Source organism: Salvelinus sp. IW2-2015, linkage group LG35, assembly GCF_002910315.2.
Source record: "Salvelinus sp. IW2-2015 linkage group LG35, ASM291031v2, whole genome shotgun sequence".
Lineage (NCBI taxonomy): Eukaryota > Metazoa > Chordata > Actinopteri > Salmoniformes > Salmonidae > Salvelinus > Salvelinus sp. IW2-2015.
The window spans coordinates 15,474,194-15,489,964 of NC_036874.1; the positions used below are offsets into that span (position 1 = coordinate 15,474,194).

General features: G+C 44.7%; 1 protein-coding gene across 1 annotated transcript in view; it reads right to left on the reverse strand.

Moving 5' to 3' along the window:
- Nucleotides 1-3,871: 3,871 nt before the first annotated feature.
- LOC111959076 (actin-binding LIM protein 3) overlaps nucleotides 3,872-15,771 on the reverse strand; it is a 102,703-nt gene continuing 90,803 nt past the window's right edge. Inside the window, exons 9-11 of the mRNA XM_070437416.1 lie at nucleotides 13,899-13,957; nucleotides 13,266-13,337; nucleotides 3,872-4,079 (exon numbers count right to left, since the gene is read on the reverse strand). Of these exons, the coding sequence (XP_070293517.1) occupies nucleotides 3,909-4,079; nucleotides 13,266-13,337; nucleotides 13,899-13,957 (302 nt within the window). The 3' untranslated portion in view covers nucleotides 3,872-3,908. The remainder of the gene's footprint in view (nucleotides 4,080-13,265; nucleotides 13,338-13,898; nucleotides 13,958-15,771) is intronic.

A 15,771-nucleotide genomic window follows, 5' to 3' on the forward strand; every position in this document is an offset into this window, starting at 1 on the left:
GTCTCCTCTCTCTGTGTCCCCTCTCCTGTGTCTCTCTCTCTCTCTGTGTTCCTCCTCTCTCTGTGTCCCCTCTCCCTGTGTCCTCCTCTTCCTCTCGTGTCCTCCTCTCTCTGTGTCGTCCTCCTCTCTCTGTGTCCTCCTCTCTCTGTGTCCTCCTCTCCCTGTGTCCTCCTTCCTGTGTCCTCCTCTCCCTGTGTGCTCCTCCTCCCTGTGTCCTCTCTCCCTGTGTCCTCCTCTCCCTGTGTCTCCTCTCTGTGTCCTCCTCTCTCTGTTTCCTCCTCTCCTGTGTCTCTCTCTTGTGTCCTCCTCTCCCTGTGTCCTCTCTCTCTGTGTCCCCCTCTCCCTGTGTCCTCCTTCTCTGTGTCTCCTTCCTGTGTCTCCTCTCTCTGTTCCTCCTCTCCCTGTGTCCTCCTCTCTCTGTGTCTCCTTCCTGTGTCCTCTCTTCTCTGTGTCCTCCTCTCCCTGTGTGCTCCTCTCCCTGTGTGCTCCTCTCCTGTGTCCCTCCTCTCCCTGTGTGCTCTCTCCTGTGTCCTCCTCTCCCTGTGTCCTCTCTCCCTGGTGTGTCCTCTCTGGTGCTCCTCTCCCTGTGTCCTCCTCTCCCTGTGTCCTCCTCTCCTGTGTCTCCTCTCCCTGTGTCCTCCTCTCTCTGTGTCCTCCTCTCCCTGTGTGCCTCTCCCTGTGTCCTCCTCTCCTGTGTCCTCCTCTCCTGTTCTCTCTCCCTGTGTCCTCCTCTCCCTGTGTCTCCTCTCCTGTGTCCTCTCCCTGTGTGCTCCTCTTCTGTGCCCTGTGCTGCGTCTCTGTGTCTCCCTGTTGCTCCATCCCCAGCTTCCCTCTTTAGCCCCTGTGTGTGTGTGGTTGTAGCGTGGTCACAAACCATGTTAAAACATCACTACATCCTCGTGAGCCTCCTGCTTTGGTCACAGATTTGAATTGATCAGACTTGAGAGAACTCGCTGAACAATGTCAATTACACGCTTTATGCTTTCACGCCTCTGTAACTAAATGTACTATTTATTAGAGTTATTTTACATTGGTAAACCAAAGCCGCAAACATAATGGATTCTTCATGTTTACTGTGAGGGTTTCTATGTACTATGTAACCCTATTAAAACGACATTGCAAAAAGACTTTAAGTCATATTATTAATGGTTTAGTAAGCTCACGATACCATTTGATCTGAATAGCATTCTGCTAAGTCATTCTGGAGAGCATGGTGCTATTGACTGACTGATTCCACTGCTCTCTTTCACTCCTCTCCTGTCCTCTACAAGTCTCTGGAACTCCTCTTCCAAACTCTCAGGTATTTACATTCCATGCACTACTGCACTGAATCACTTGACAGGGAGGGATGGCTGAACGGGATGAGTCTGGAGGAGGTGGTGTATGTGGATAATACTGTTGGGTCCATGTGATGACGGTAGTCGTAGAAGAGGCACAGAACTCTCAACTGATTAAATAACTATTAGATAAAGAAGGTACACAAGTAAACAATGTGGTGTTAGCAAGGGTGCCAGACAGACAGACAGACAACAGACAGACCAGACAGACAGACAGACAGACAGACAGACAGACAGACAGACAGACAGACAGACAGACAGACAGACAGACAGACAGACAGACAGACAGACAGACAGACAGACAGACAGACAGACAGAGCCCTGAGGCAGACCAGGCAGACACAGACAGAACAGACAGACAGACAGACAGACAGACAGACAGACAGACAGACAGACAGACAGACAGACAGAGCCCTACAGACAGACAGACAGACAGACAGACGCAGCAGCAGACGACAGACAGACAGACAGACGACAGACGGAGACAGACAGAAGAAGACAACAAGACTGCAGGCAGACATACAGAGCCCTGCAGACAGACAGACAGACAGACAGACAGACAGACAGACAGACAGACAGACAGACAGACAGAGCCTGCAGACAGACAGACAGACAGACAGACAGAGCCCTACAGACAACAGACAGACAGACAGACAGACAGACAGACAGACAGACAGACAGACAGACAGACAGACAGACAGACAGAGCCCTGCAGGCAGAGAGACAAACACTACCTGTGCTGCTGTGCTTCAGGACGTCTATGACAGCGTGGACTGAGACAGAGGCGCTCCTCCAGCCCAGGCTTCAATGACTCTCCCACCTACAGCCGCCAGGGCATGTCTCCCCATGTCCACCTCCTGCTCCCCACAGCACTGCTTCGCCCCGGTGAGTGTCTCTCAATGGAACATGACCGCGTCACTCTGCGTTACACATACTGTGGCAGGAGAAACTCACCTTGAAAAGAAATGTTCTTGTAGATTAAATACCATCAATCATTTTGCCTTCAAATGTCAACAAGAAAACAATACTAGACCGATACTAAGTTTGAACATGTTGGAAGGCGTCGGACTGATTTATCCTATGCCCTGTGTGTCTTCATATAGTGACTGGACACATTAGTTCCTATAGGTGACTGGAACAACATTAGTTCCTATAGGTGACTGGAACACATTAGTTCCTATAGGTGACTGGACAACATTAGTTCCTATAGATGACTGGAACAACATTAGTTCCTATAGGTGACTGGAACACATTAGTTCCTACCTGACTGGAACAACATTAGTTCCTATAGATGACTGGAACAACATTAGTTCCTATAGATGACTGGAACAACATTAGTTCCTATAGGTGACTGAAACAACACATTAGTTCCTATAGATGACTGGAACAACTTAGTTCCTATAGGTGGACATGAGAAACAACATTAGTTCTATAGGTGACTGACAACATTAGTTCTATAGTGACGGAACAACATTATTCCTATAGGTGACTGGAACAACATTAGTTCCTATAGATGACTGGAACAAACATTAGTTCCTATAGGTGACTGAAAACATAGTCTATAGTGCCTGAACAAATTAGTTCCTATAGTGACTGGAAAATTAGTTCATATGGTGACTGGAACAACATTAGTTCCTATAGGTGACTGGAACAACATTAGTTCCTAATGTGATGAACAACATAAGTTCCTATCGGTGACTGGAACAACATTAGTTCCTATAGGTGACTGGAACAACATTAGTTTATCTTAGGTTGACTGGAACAACATTAGTTCCTATAGGTGACTGAACAACATTAGTTCCTATAGGTGACTGAACAACATTAGTTCCTATAGTGTGACTGGAACACATTAGTTCCTATAGGTGACTGGAAACAACATTAGTTCCTATGGTGATGGAACAACATTAGTTCCTATAGATGACTGGAACAACATTAGTTCCTATAGGTGACTGGAACAACATTAGTTCTATAGGGACTGGAACAACATTAGTCCCTATGGTACTGGAACATTAGTTAATATAGGTGACTGGAACAACATATTCCTATAGTGATGGAACAACATTAGTTCCTATAGGTGACTGGAACAACATTAGTTCCTATAGGTGACTGGAACAACATTAGTTCTATAGGTGACTGGAACAACATTAGTTCCTATAGTGACTGGAACAACATTAGTTCTATAGATGACTGGAACACATTAGTTCCTATGTGATGGAACATTAGTCTATAGACGGAACAACATTAGTTCCTATAGGTGACTGGAACAACATTAGTTCCTATAGGTGACTGGAACAACATTAGTTCTATGACTGGAACAACATTAGTTCCTATAGTGACTGGAACAACATTAGTTCCATATAGGTACTGGAACAACATAGTTCCTATAGATGACTGGAACAACATTAGTTCCTATAGATTGACTGAACAACATTAGTTCCTACAGGGAGAGGGGGACACAGAGAGAGGAGGACACAGAGAGAGGAGAACACAGGGAGAGGAGGACACAGAGAGAGGAGGACACTGGGCATCACACACACACACACACACATATAGAGGTCAACTAGAGTAGCACTAGCGTCTCAGTACCTCCCCATAGTTGTAGTGTTCTAGTCTGTCATCAGAGGAGTATCTGTGATAAGACTCACAGGGAATGAGATCGGGCCGCTGCACGTCACAAATAGTTTTAATCTTAGGCAGTGGGGCCAGATCTTTGTAATTTAGGACCTCGTTTTCCACTTTGGCCTGTAGAGAGGACACAGAACGAGACAGWACATGGAGAAGCAGGTGTAAGACAGACAGACAGACAGAGAGGACGAAGCTTGCGTTGACAGACAGAGAGATCCGGAGGGGAGACCGGATCAGGGTCAGCTGCAAGCTGCTGATGGCACCCTGGGTAAGACAGAGAAAACACACACCCACACACACTGACCGCAGAGACATCACAGAAACAAACAAAGCCAAACCCTAGAGAGATCGCTGGAGAGTGGCCACAGCTCTCCCAGGACTTTGGTCCAAACCACACTCAACAACAGCATAATGTCTAAACAAGTTGTTTACCATGGCAGTTTTCCTCTTTAGTGACATACAGAGTATTTGAGCAGAGCGGAGCGAGGGGCGGAGCTGAAGGGGAGCGAGGGGCGGAGCTGGATCAGAGCATTCCCAATTTGACTGAAGCCCGAAGCGAGATTCCCAAAGGCTGAAGCGTCGACCTTCTCATAGATTCCAATTTTGCTCCAGTAGTGCTCATTTCACAAGCACAGGGCGTGCCCGGCCCAGCATGCATTTGTAGTCTACTTGCGTACTGCTATAACCCCTTGCATTAGATACTGTCATGGAGTTCACTAAATATTTTCATAAAGAAACTGATAAAACACACAGGTACTAAATCAAGGTGACTTACTAAGATGAGGACCAAGATCAAGAGAGGGAGTGAAGTGATGTAGTGTCCACAACTAAAGAATCATTGTGGAATCTGAAAAGACAGGTAWCCCCAAAGCATGATGGTGTACTTACTACGTGAACTTGCTAACAGAAAGGAACGTGCTTGGTAGATAACTAAGTGTGTCATTGTAGCAAAGTATTTATAAATTTNCATGATGGTGTACTTACTACGTGAACTTGCTAACAGAAAGGAACGTGCTTGGTAGATAACTAAGTGTGTCATTGTAGCAAAGTATTTATAAATTTTAAAAAACAGATCTCTTAAAAGTTTCCTTAATTTTTGTTCTATTATCTATATACAATAGGCCATAATTAATTTTGGCCCAATAGCCCTGGCATATTCCAATTTTCAAGGAGCTTTCCCTTTTGATTGGGTTATTAAAAACCTTTAGGTCTACCTATAGAAATAAAAAATACTCTGCATCTCTGCCCAGCCTGGCAAGAGTGGCCAAAAGGGTGTTTAGCATCTACTAGTGGCTCTGCAAGCACCGCCTGTCCTGCTCTCCAGGCACCATCTGTCACGTTCCTGACCTGTTTTCCCTTGTTTTTGTATTTGTTTAGTTTGGTCAGGGCGTGAGTTGGGGTGGGCATTCTATGTTGTGTGTCTCGTTTGTCTGTTTCTGTGTTCAGCCTAATATGGTTCTCAATCAGAGGCAGCTGTCAATCGTTGTCCCTGATTGAGAATCATATATAGGTGGCTTGTTTTGTGTTGGGGATTGTGGGTGGTTGTTTCCTGTCTCTGTGTTTGTGTTCTGCACCAGATAGGACTGTCTCGGTTTTCACGTTTGTTGTTTTGTATTGTTGTAAGTGTTCACAGTTCATTAAATTAAACATGTTGGACACTAACTGCGCTGCATTTTGGTCCTCTCCTTCATCCCAGGAAGAAAGCCGTTACACCATCGCATGAGCCTGAAGCCACAGACGGACCAAACTCCTGTTTCTAAAAATCTATTCTAACAATTCATTCAAAGGCTCTAATAAGGCATTTGTAGTTTAATTTATATTTCATTCTAAGTAAGTAATAGCCTCTATGCATAATTTATAGACTATAATGATTTAATACAACAAAATGTTGTARGTTTGTTACTTATTTTGTACATAATGTTGATGCTACCGTCTCTTATGACCGAAAAGATCTTCTGGACATCAGAACAGAGATTACTCACCTCGAACTGGATGAAGATTCTTTCTTTAATGAGTCTGACGCGAAGGATATACTGCTTCCTCGAGACCAGGCCCAAATCCCTGTCATTCGCGTAAAGAAAAGACGGAAATACAGGGGGCGGAGGTCGGGTGCCTNCGAGACCAGGCCCAAATCCCTGTCATTCGCGTAAAGAAAAGACGGAAATACAGGGGGCGGAGGTCGGGTGCCTTGTGAGAATTCGTCGGCGAGTGGGTAAACCYCCTCCACCATCTGTTCTATTGGCCAATGTGCAATCKCTGGAGAATAAACTGGATGAGCTCCGTTCAAAACTATSCTACAAACGGGACATWAAAAACTGTAATATCTTATGTTTCACAGAGTCGTGGCTGAACGACGACACGGATAATATAGAGCTGGCTGGGTTTTCATTGCATCGGTAAGACAGAACAGCTACTTCGTCTGGTAAGATGCGGGGTAGGGGTGTGTGTCTATTTGTCTATAACAGCTGGGGACTTAAATCCATTTTACCTCATTTCTACCACCTTTACTTCACACACAGAGACGCATTCAAAGCTCTCCCTCGCCCTCCATTTGGAAAATCTGACCATAATTCTATCCTCCTGATTCCTGCTTACAAGCAAAAGCTAAAGCAGGAAGTACCAGTGACTCGCTCAATACGGAAGTGGTCAGATGACTCGGATGCTACGCTATAGGACTGTTTTACTAGCACAGACTGGAATATGTTCCGGGATTCACCAAATGGCATTGAGGAGTATACTACCTCAGTCATCAGCTTCATCAATAAGTGCATCGACGACGTCGTCCCCACAGTGACCGTACGTACATATCCCAACCAGAAGTTACAGGCAACATCCACACCGAGCTAAAGGTTAGAGGTGCCGCTTTCCAGAAGCGGGACACTAATCCGGATGCTTATAATTAAGGAAACTATTATGGACAAGAAAGGTAAACCCAGCCGTGAGCTGCCCAGTGAAGTGAGCCTACCAGACGAGCTAAATGCCTTTTATGCTCGCTTTGAGGCAAGCAACAGGACGTTTTCTCAGAGCATGAGTGGACCAACTGGCAAGTGTCTTCACTGACATTTTCAACCTCTCCCTGACCAGGTCTGTAATACCTACACATTTCAAGCAGACCACCATAGTCCCTGTGCCCAAGAAAGCGAAGGTAACCTGCCTAAATGACTACCGCCCCGTAGCACTCACTTCGGTAGCCATGGAGTACCACGGCTGGTCATGGCTCACATCAACACCATCATCCCAGAAACACTAGACCCATTCCAATTTGAATACAGATCCACAGATGATGCAATCTCAATCGCACTCCACACTGCCCTTTCCCACCTGGACAAAAGGAACACCTATGTGATGAAGTCGTTCATTGACTACAGCTCAGCATTCAACACCATAGTTCCCTCAAAGCTCATCAATAAGCTAAGGACCCTGGGACTAAACATCTCCCTCTGCAACTGGATCCTGGACTTCCTGATGGGCCGCCCCCAGGTGGTAAGCGTAGGCAACAACACATATGCCACGCTGATCCTCAACACAGGGGGCCCTCAGGGGTGCGTTCTCAGTCCACCTCCTGTACTCCCTGTTCACCCACAACTGCGTGGCCAAGCACGACTCCAACACCATCATTAAAGTTTGCTGACGACACAACAGTGGTAGGCCTGATCACCGACAACAATGAGACAGCCTACAGGGAGGAGGTCAGAGACCTGGCAGTGTGGTGCCAGGACAAAAACCTCTCCCTCAATGTGAGCAAGACAAAGGAGCTGATTGTGGACTACAGGAAAAGGAGTTTCAAACAGGTCCCCATTAACATCGACAGGGCTGTTGTGGAGCGTCTCGAGAGTTTCAAGTTTCTTGGTGTTTACATCACCAACAAACTATCAAGGTCCAAACACACCAAGATAGTCGTGAAGAGGGCATGACAACACCTTTTCCCCCTCAGGAGACTGAAAAGATTTGGCATATTTCCCTAGATCCTCAAAAAGTTCTACAGCTGCACCATCGAGAGCATCCTGACCAGTTGCTTCATCGCCTGGTATGGCAACTGCTCAGCATCCGACCTTAAGGCGCTACATAGGGTAGTGCGTACGGCCCAGTACATCACTCGGGCCAAGCTACCAGCCATCCAGGACCTATATACTAGGCAGCTGTCTATCATTGTCTCTGATTGGGGATCATATTTAGCCTTTTCCAACTGGGTTTTTGTGGGATCTTGTTTTTGTGTAGTGCCTGTGAGCACTGCATTTGCGTCACGTTTCGTTACTCTTTATTGTTTTTTGTGAGTTTCATCTAATAAACATGTGGAACTCTACGCACGCTGCGCCTTGGTCCATTTCTAACAACGATCGTGACAGGAATTTGAAACAGCTCAACTCCAACAGCTCAACTCCAACAGCTCAACTCCTACAGCTCAACTCCTACAGCTCAACTCCTACAGCTCAACTCCTACAGCTCAACTCCGCTCACATACTCTGCTGGCATAAGAATACCTTGTGGAATGTTACATACTCTGTTGGCATAAGTATACCTTCTGGAATGTTACATACTCTGCTGGCATAAGTAAGAATAGCCTTTGTAGAAGAGTGTTACATTTGATCTGTCTGCTAAGTATGCCGGTGTGGGAATGTTATACTCTTTGCTCGTGCAAGCTATAGCTAGTATGTATGCACTTGCTTAGCTTAATTTTTGTCCTATTTCGCGTTTGCTGGATGTCTCTGTTATCTGTTGCTAGGCTAATTTTTTGTCGCTGGGCTGGTGCGGAGATATAAAATTGAGTTTATTTTAAGGTATATGAAATGCACAGGTTCTCTTTTGTTTGAGATTTGGTTCCCACTCTTCACGTCAGACATTGGGTCATAACGTATCTCAACACATTAAAGGTAACCGAATTGTTTCTAGTCATACTCTCTCCTTCCTTAGTCTTTTGTGGATCTTTTATACTTTATCTCGCTGCTTGGGCATATATATGGGTGCTGAATTATGGCACCTTTTGGTTGGGCAATTGATATTAACATTAGTTGCCTGTTGCCGGGGGAATAAGTTATATACCTTCGTGGAATGTTACAACTACCTGCTGGATAAGTTATACCTTGTGGAATGTTTACTACTCTGTGGCATAAAGTATATCCTTGTGGAATGTTTCATACTCTGCTGGCATAAGTATACTTGTGGAATGTTACATACTCTGCTGGCATAAGTATACCCTTGAATGTTACATACTCTGCTGGCATAAGTAAAGGTGCGAACGATGTCAATTTTTGCACAGATGCATTTACCAGCAGTCTACCACAACTGGCAGAAATGAGTGGGTATGTGACTCTTTAACAATAACAATAGACAACGGGGATGGTGATGGACAACAGTGGGTGGTTATTCTCCTCCGATATTAACACCTCAGCACATAGACATCACTGAAGGCCATAAAGACGAACTTGCGACGACATGTGGGGCACAGGATCTGGTCCGAACATGTGAGGCGCGTTGCAGATCGTGTGTAAGCAAAGAGAGATCCGCTCAAAGACAGGGTTGGGACAAGCTGAAGAGGTCGTTATGTGTATTAGCACTTCCCATATGGGGCACGAATAGCATTGGGCGACCGAGTCTCACTCGCTCACACAGATGGATGCGGCTGTCGGGGAGCGATGCTGGATCCCTGGGGCGATAGCGGAGGCTCAGGAGTGAATATTCGTATCTTGCCTGTGGGTCAACTAACGCACGACACAATCATTCTCGCGTCAACAATTGTTAATTTTGGGCACACGCTCGCTCGGCAACGACCAAGCAACGCACCGCAAAGACACAGGACACGGTGTCAGAGTTGTGTAGCCTGGGCACCTTAGGGTAATTTACTCGGTGAATAAAAGGAGTAGTGCATATAGACACATAGACAGAGGAATCTACATTAACTGGCACCATTGGGTGTACCTAGATCACCGCTCCATCGATTTGCGATGCGAACTCATGCATGTGTAAGATAACTGTATATTTCATGAGCACCAGATTATTAAGCACACGCAGATGAAAAGGTTGCCGACTGCTCGGTGCAACTAACAGGGGCAAGAAGGCATAGGAATTGGGATTTGACACGGACTGGAGGAGTTTCTAGAGGAATTCGTAAGTGGCTAAACTATCTCAGGGGTAGGTAGGAAGAATGCTGCGAGGGGAGTGCGAACGCATGGGAGGGATCAAAGTGATGTGGTTATATGTGCTCGTAGGTCGTATCTATGCAGTCAGAGAAGCATTCTAAGTAGGTAAGAGGCGTTCCTCCTTGGCATACACCGATCTCTGTTGAGTCCGATTATCGTGGCTTGTTCTGGTAATAATTAACTCGGTAACCACAGCGTGTTTGAGCATCCGGTGATATGGAGCGAAGTAACTTCCCATGACGGGGCCGTGTCAACAATTGTCGTACGCTGCGTGCATTTCCGGTTTGTGAATTGAACCATGAAGACTCACCATTTGGGGGGAATTTTGCTCAAATATTTTTGTATTCTAGTAATAGACTTAGTTAAAGTAACAAGTGTCGCTTCATACTATATCTCTACTTTATACAAATGTACAAAAATAAATACTCTTTTCTAGGAGTTTCTTCTCAGATCGAGCTGGCTTGCTTAGGTACCACAAGAGCGCGTTGTCCTACAACATGTGGTAGATCCTTTCGCATACCGTGTTTGTCATCGCAGACACAACATCACGCAAGTCAAGAAAACTCAAGTCATATGTCTTTTGCAAAAAAGACACTTGACTTCTTAACTACCATCCTGTCTCTCCATCAGCGATGGGCGTATCTGAATGATCACAATAACTAGGTAAGACGCAATATCTAGGTGGTGGTTTTTACTGTCTGACAAGGGGGGCGAAGAGGGGGAGCTAACATTATCTACAGTGGTCTCTACTGAAAATACGCGACGCGCTCTACAGGTAATAAACTTCAGGAAGAAATTCTTTTAGAGGTCATAAGGCAGAGAGTATCATGATGTCCTCTATATCTGTCAGGGTTAAGTTCTCACATAATCAGTCGATAGTGAGATCCAGTTGTCCAGATAAAGATAGGTCCACATGAGAGATAAGGGAAATCCACACAGGGTTAAGAGGGGTTAAAGAGAATACTAGGTCTTTCGGTAACTTGTACCTAGCAGTACAGGGTCTTAAAGCAGCTCGCTTGATATAATATATTGAGCTACAGGTTAAAGATACGTCCTCATAGAGATAGACCAGATAGCACGTGTAAAAGATCTATAGCCTCGCACTATAGATATATCAGTGACAGTTAGTGACAATCACGTGCTACTCCGCCCCAGACATATGTAACCAGGTACAGGCTTCATATCCAGATCCCTTAATCTATAGTACAGGTTAAATCCATTCACTATAATTACTAGGGATACACGCTCGTTAAAAAGAAAGGTTGTCACCTCGGACACTCTATCGGTGTAAGCTCATCTTTCGATGATACACGCGAATCCGACATGCCCCCTTGTGAGAAAAATAGCGAATCATCAGTGAGAGCACTTTTGCAGTCTGTCCTGGTCCAGCTGACGGTGGGTTTTTGCCCGTAGGCGATGGTGTGTTTGGTGAGCGACCGCGCCCCTGCCTTAACAGGCCTACGAGCTCAGTCAACTCTCTCCAGCCTATTGCGGACAGTCTGAGCACTGATGGAGGGATTGTGCGTCTCCTGGTGTCACTCGGGCAGTTTCGGTAAGTAAATAGATAGGTGCCTATTAATATCCTACAGTACAGGGTCTTTGATCAGGTCTATAAATTTAGTCCGTGACTGGCTCGTGTATAGCTTACGGCGTTTAAAAATCAGGTCCTATAATACTTGGTGACCGGTATCAGGTTAAAAATCAGTCCTTGTTTTGCTATTGTATGGTTTAATACTACAGGTACCGATTGTTTGATACTAAAGTCCAACGGGTTTCTGGTAATCTTACAGTACAGTTAAAAATCAGTCCTGCTGAAGGCAACTGTTAAAGATCAGTCGCATCATGGGTATCTACAGTACAGGGTTAAAATCAGTCCTGGTAATCTACAGTACGTTAATCAGTCTGTACTCTACAGTAAGTTACATAGTCTCACGGTCTATAATTAAGTACAGGGGTTTAAAAATCAGTTCCTATAATCTACACGTTACGGTTAAAATCAAGTCCGTAATTACTCGGACGTTCCAGTTTAAGAATTCAGTCCTATAATCTATCAGTAACATAAAATCAGTCCTGGTAAATCTACTCGTACAGGTTAAAAATCAGTCCTATAAATCTACAGTTACAGTTAAAATCAGTCCTTAAAACAGTCTAAATATTATAATTACAGTACAGTTCTAATAAATACAGGGGTCGCTCTGTATCATACTAGTAGATAGGGTAACAAAATCGTAGTCCATAATATCTTACAGTACAGTTAAAATCAGTCCTATAATCTACAGTACAGTTAAAATCAGTCCTGTAATCTAGTGCACCCATAGATAGACCTACAGCAAGAACTGTGGAAACAGTCCACCCTCCACCATGCACATAATGCTTAACACCACCTATGTCCCTCAATCAATACTTAGTCATGGAGCCCTTCCAGATGTCCTGCATCAACATGGTGAGAGCAACTCTTTTCCCTAGGTCTCCTTCCACAACCTCAGTAACCCTACCTCAGAATGAAGGGTTACAGGAAATATAATATGCATCTACTGAAATAATAGAATCTGGCAGGTAGCCTATAATAGAACCTGGGAGGTAGCCTATAATAGGACCTGGGAGGTAGCCTATAATAGGACCTGGGAAGTAGCCTATACTAGAACCTGGGAGGTAGCCTATAATAGGACCTGGGAGGTAGCCTATACTAGAACCTGGGAGGTAGCCTATAATAGGACCTGGGAGGTAGCCTATACTAGAACCTGGGAGGTAGCCTATAATAGAACCTGGGAGGTAGCCTATAATAGAACCTGGGAGGTAGCCTATAATAGNGGAATGTTACATACTCTGCTGGCATAAGTATACCTTGTGGAATGTTACATACTCTGCTGGCATAAGTATACCTTGTGGAATGTCAACTTCACAGAGCAACAGTCAACAATGGAGAAATGATGTGACCTCCTTTAACAATACCACACGGGATATAACAAACAGTGTTTTCCCCCAAAAACACATAGAATCACCTGAAGCCACAAACAACTGCACATGGTGGACTGTCGACCCATGTGAATGACAGCTGGCTCAGATCCTGTGAAGAGGGCTCCGCCTCCAAGACAGGTTGGCAGCCAACAGAAGGCGTACGTGTAATCAAATTACCATGGCGATGCCTTGGCGACAGACTACTCACACAGATGATGCGGCTCGGGGAGCCGATGCTGGATCCTGGGGGCGATACGGAGGCCTCCGAGGTACGTCTGAACTGTGGGAACACGCACACACACACGCGCACGCGCACGCGCACGCACACGCACACGCACACACACACACACACACGTGTCAGAGTGAGCCTGCAGAGGTCAGATTTCGGCTAAGGGAGACAAAACACTGACAGAGGATAACTTGGCACCCCAGCGTTACCTCAGATCCTCTCCCTACAGCAACTCTGCTCTATCATACTCCAATACTTCAACACACAACAACAGGAAGAAGAGGGATTGAGTAGAGACTGGAGGAGTTTCTAGGAGGACATCGTAGTGTAGTACCGGTGGTGCTCTAGGGTTGACCAGGTCAAGGTGTTGTAACAGTCGGTGAAATGCAGCAGCACTGCATCTCAGTGCTWGAGGCGTCACTACAGACACCCRGGTTCGAATCCAGGCTGTATCACAACCGGCCGTGATTGGGAGTCCCATAGGGCCGTGCACAATTGGCCCAGCGTCATCCGGTGTAGGCCGTCATTGTAATTACAAATTTGTTCTTAACTGACTTACCTAGTTAAATAAAGGTTCAATAATTTATTTATAAAAAWWAAAAAAATACTCACTCTGAGTTTCTTCTCCAATCGAGCTGCTTGTTTACACAKGGGATGCCACACCTCGCAACCTGTTGCAAAGACACACACGCAGTCAAACATATTGTTTTTCAAAAAAGAACTTGACATTCATTCCTCTCTACCACGATGGCTACTGCAGTTACAATACTGTAACACCACTGGGGTGGTCTTTACTATCGGCAAAAGGAGAGGAAGGCCACATCTCTCAGTGTCTCTACTGCGGTTCAGTAACTTCAGAAACTTTTTAGCACACAAATATCATTCCTCTAATCATCTACAGTACAGTATAACTCAAAGTCCTTCAATCTACAGTAAAACAGTTAAAATCAGTCCTATAATCTACAGTACAGGTTAAAATCAGTCCTGTAATCTACAGTACAGTTAAAATCAGTCCTAATCTACAGTACAGTTTAAAATCAGTTCCCCTTAATCTACAGTTACAGAGTTTTTAAAATCAGTTTCCTATAATCTACCAGTACAGTTTAAAATTCAAGTCCACATAATCTACAGTACAGTTAAAAATCAGTCCTAATTACAGTACAGTTAAAATCATTTCCTCTAATTACAGTACAGTTAAAATCAGTCCTCAATCTACAGTACAGTTAAATCAGCCTATAACTACATACAGGTTAAAATCAGTTCCTATAATAACAGTACAGTTTATAAAAGCAGTCCTATAATCTACAGTACCAGTAAAAAATAGCTATAATCTACAGTACAGTTAAAAATCAGTCCTGTAAACTACAGTACAGTTAAAAATCAGTCCTATAATCTCACAGTTTACAGGTTTAAAATCAGTCCTGTAATCTACAGTACAGTTTAAAATCAGTCCTGTAATCTACAGTACAGTTAAAAATCAGTCCTGTAATCTACAGTACAGTTAAAAATCAGTCCTATATCTTACAGTACAGTAAAATCAGCTATAATCTACAGTACAGTAAAATCGTCTGTAATCTAAGTACAGTTAAAATCAGTCCTACTAATCACAAGTACAGTTAAAAATCAGTCCTGTAATCTACAGTACAGTAAAAATCATCCTATTAATTCTACGCAGTACAGTTTAAATCAAAATCAGTCCTATAATCTACAGTACAAGTTTGATCAGTCCTGTAGCGATCTACGTACAGTTAAAATCAGTCCTATAATTACAGTTCACAGTTATTGAAAATTCCAGCATAATTACAGTACGTAAACTATAATCTACAGTACAGGTTAAATCATCCTCGTTAAGCGCTAGTGCACCCATTAGATTAGAACCTACAGCAAGAAACTGGGAAACAGTTCCACCCCCACCATGCACATAATGCTTACACACCTAGTTCCTCATTCAATACTAGTCCATGGAGCCCTTCCAAGAGTCCTGCATCAACATGTGGCTGAGGAGCAACTCGTGTTCCCCACCGTAGGGTCGCTCGCTTCCACAAGCCTCAGTAACCCACTCAGAAGTGAAGGTACAGGAAAGATAGGGAGATTATGCAACGCTGAGGGGCTGGACTGTTGAAAGAAGAGAAGCGGGCAGGAGCCGAGAATAGAAGCCGGGGGGAACGAGAGAACAGACCGGAGGAACGAGGGGGACAGAGACGCATGATTAGAAAGGGGAAGATCGGTGAAGTGGATATAGTTAACCCGTGGTCCGTATGACGGACGAAACCGGGGAGGGAGAGAGACGCGAGGGAGAAGTAAGAGGCACCGGGTGCAGGTTCAACGGATTGTAGGTATCGTGATTTTAGTGTATGCCACTGATATAAGGACTGTGGCAAACCTGACTAGATAAGAAAATTCTGGGTTGAACGAGAGGACAACGAGATGATATCACAAAAATAATACACAAGGAAAAAACCGGGTACGGATGGAAATAGAGACC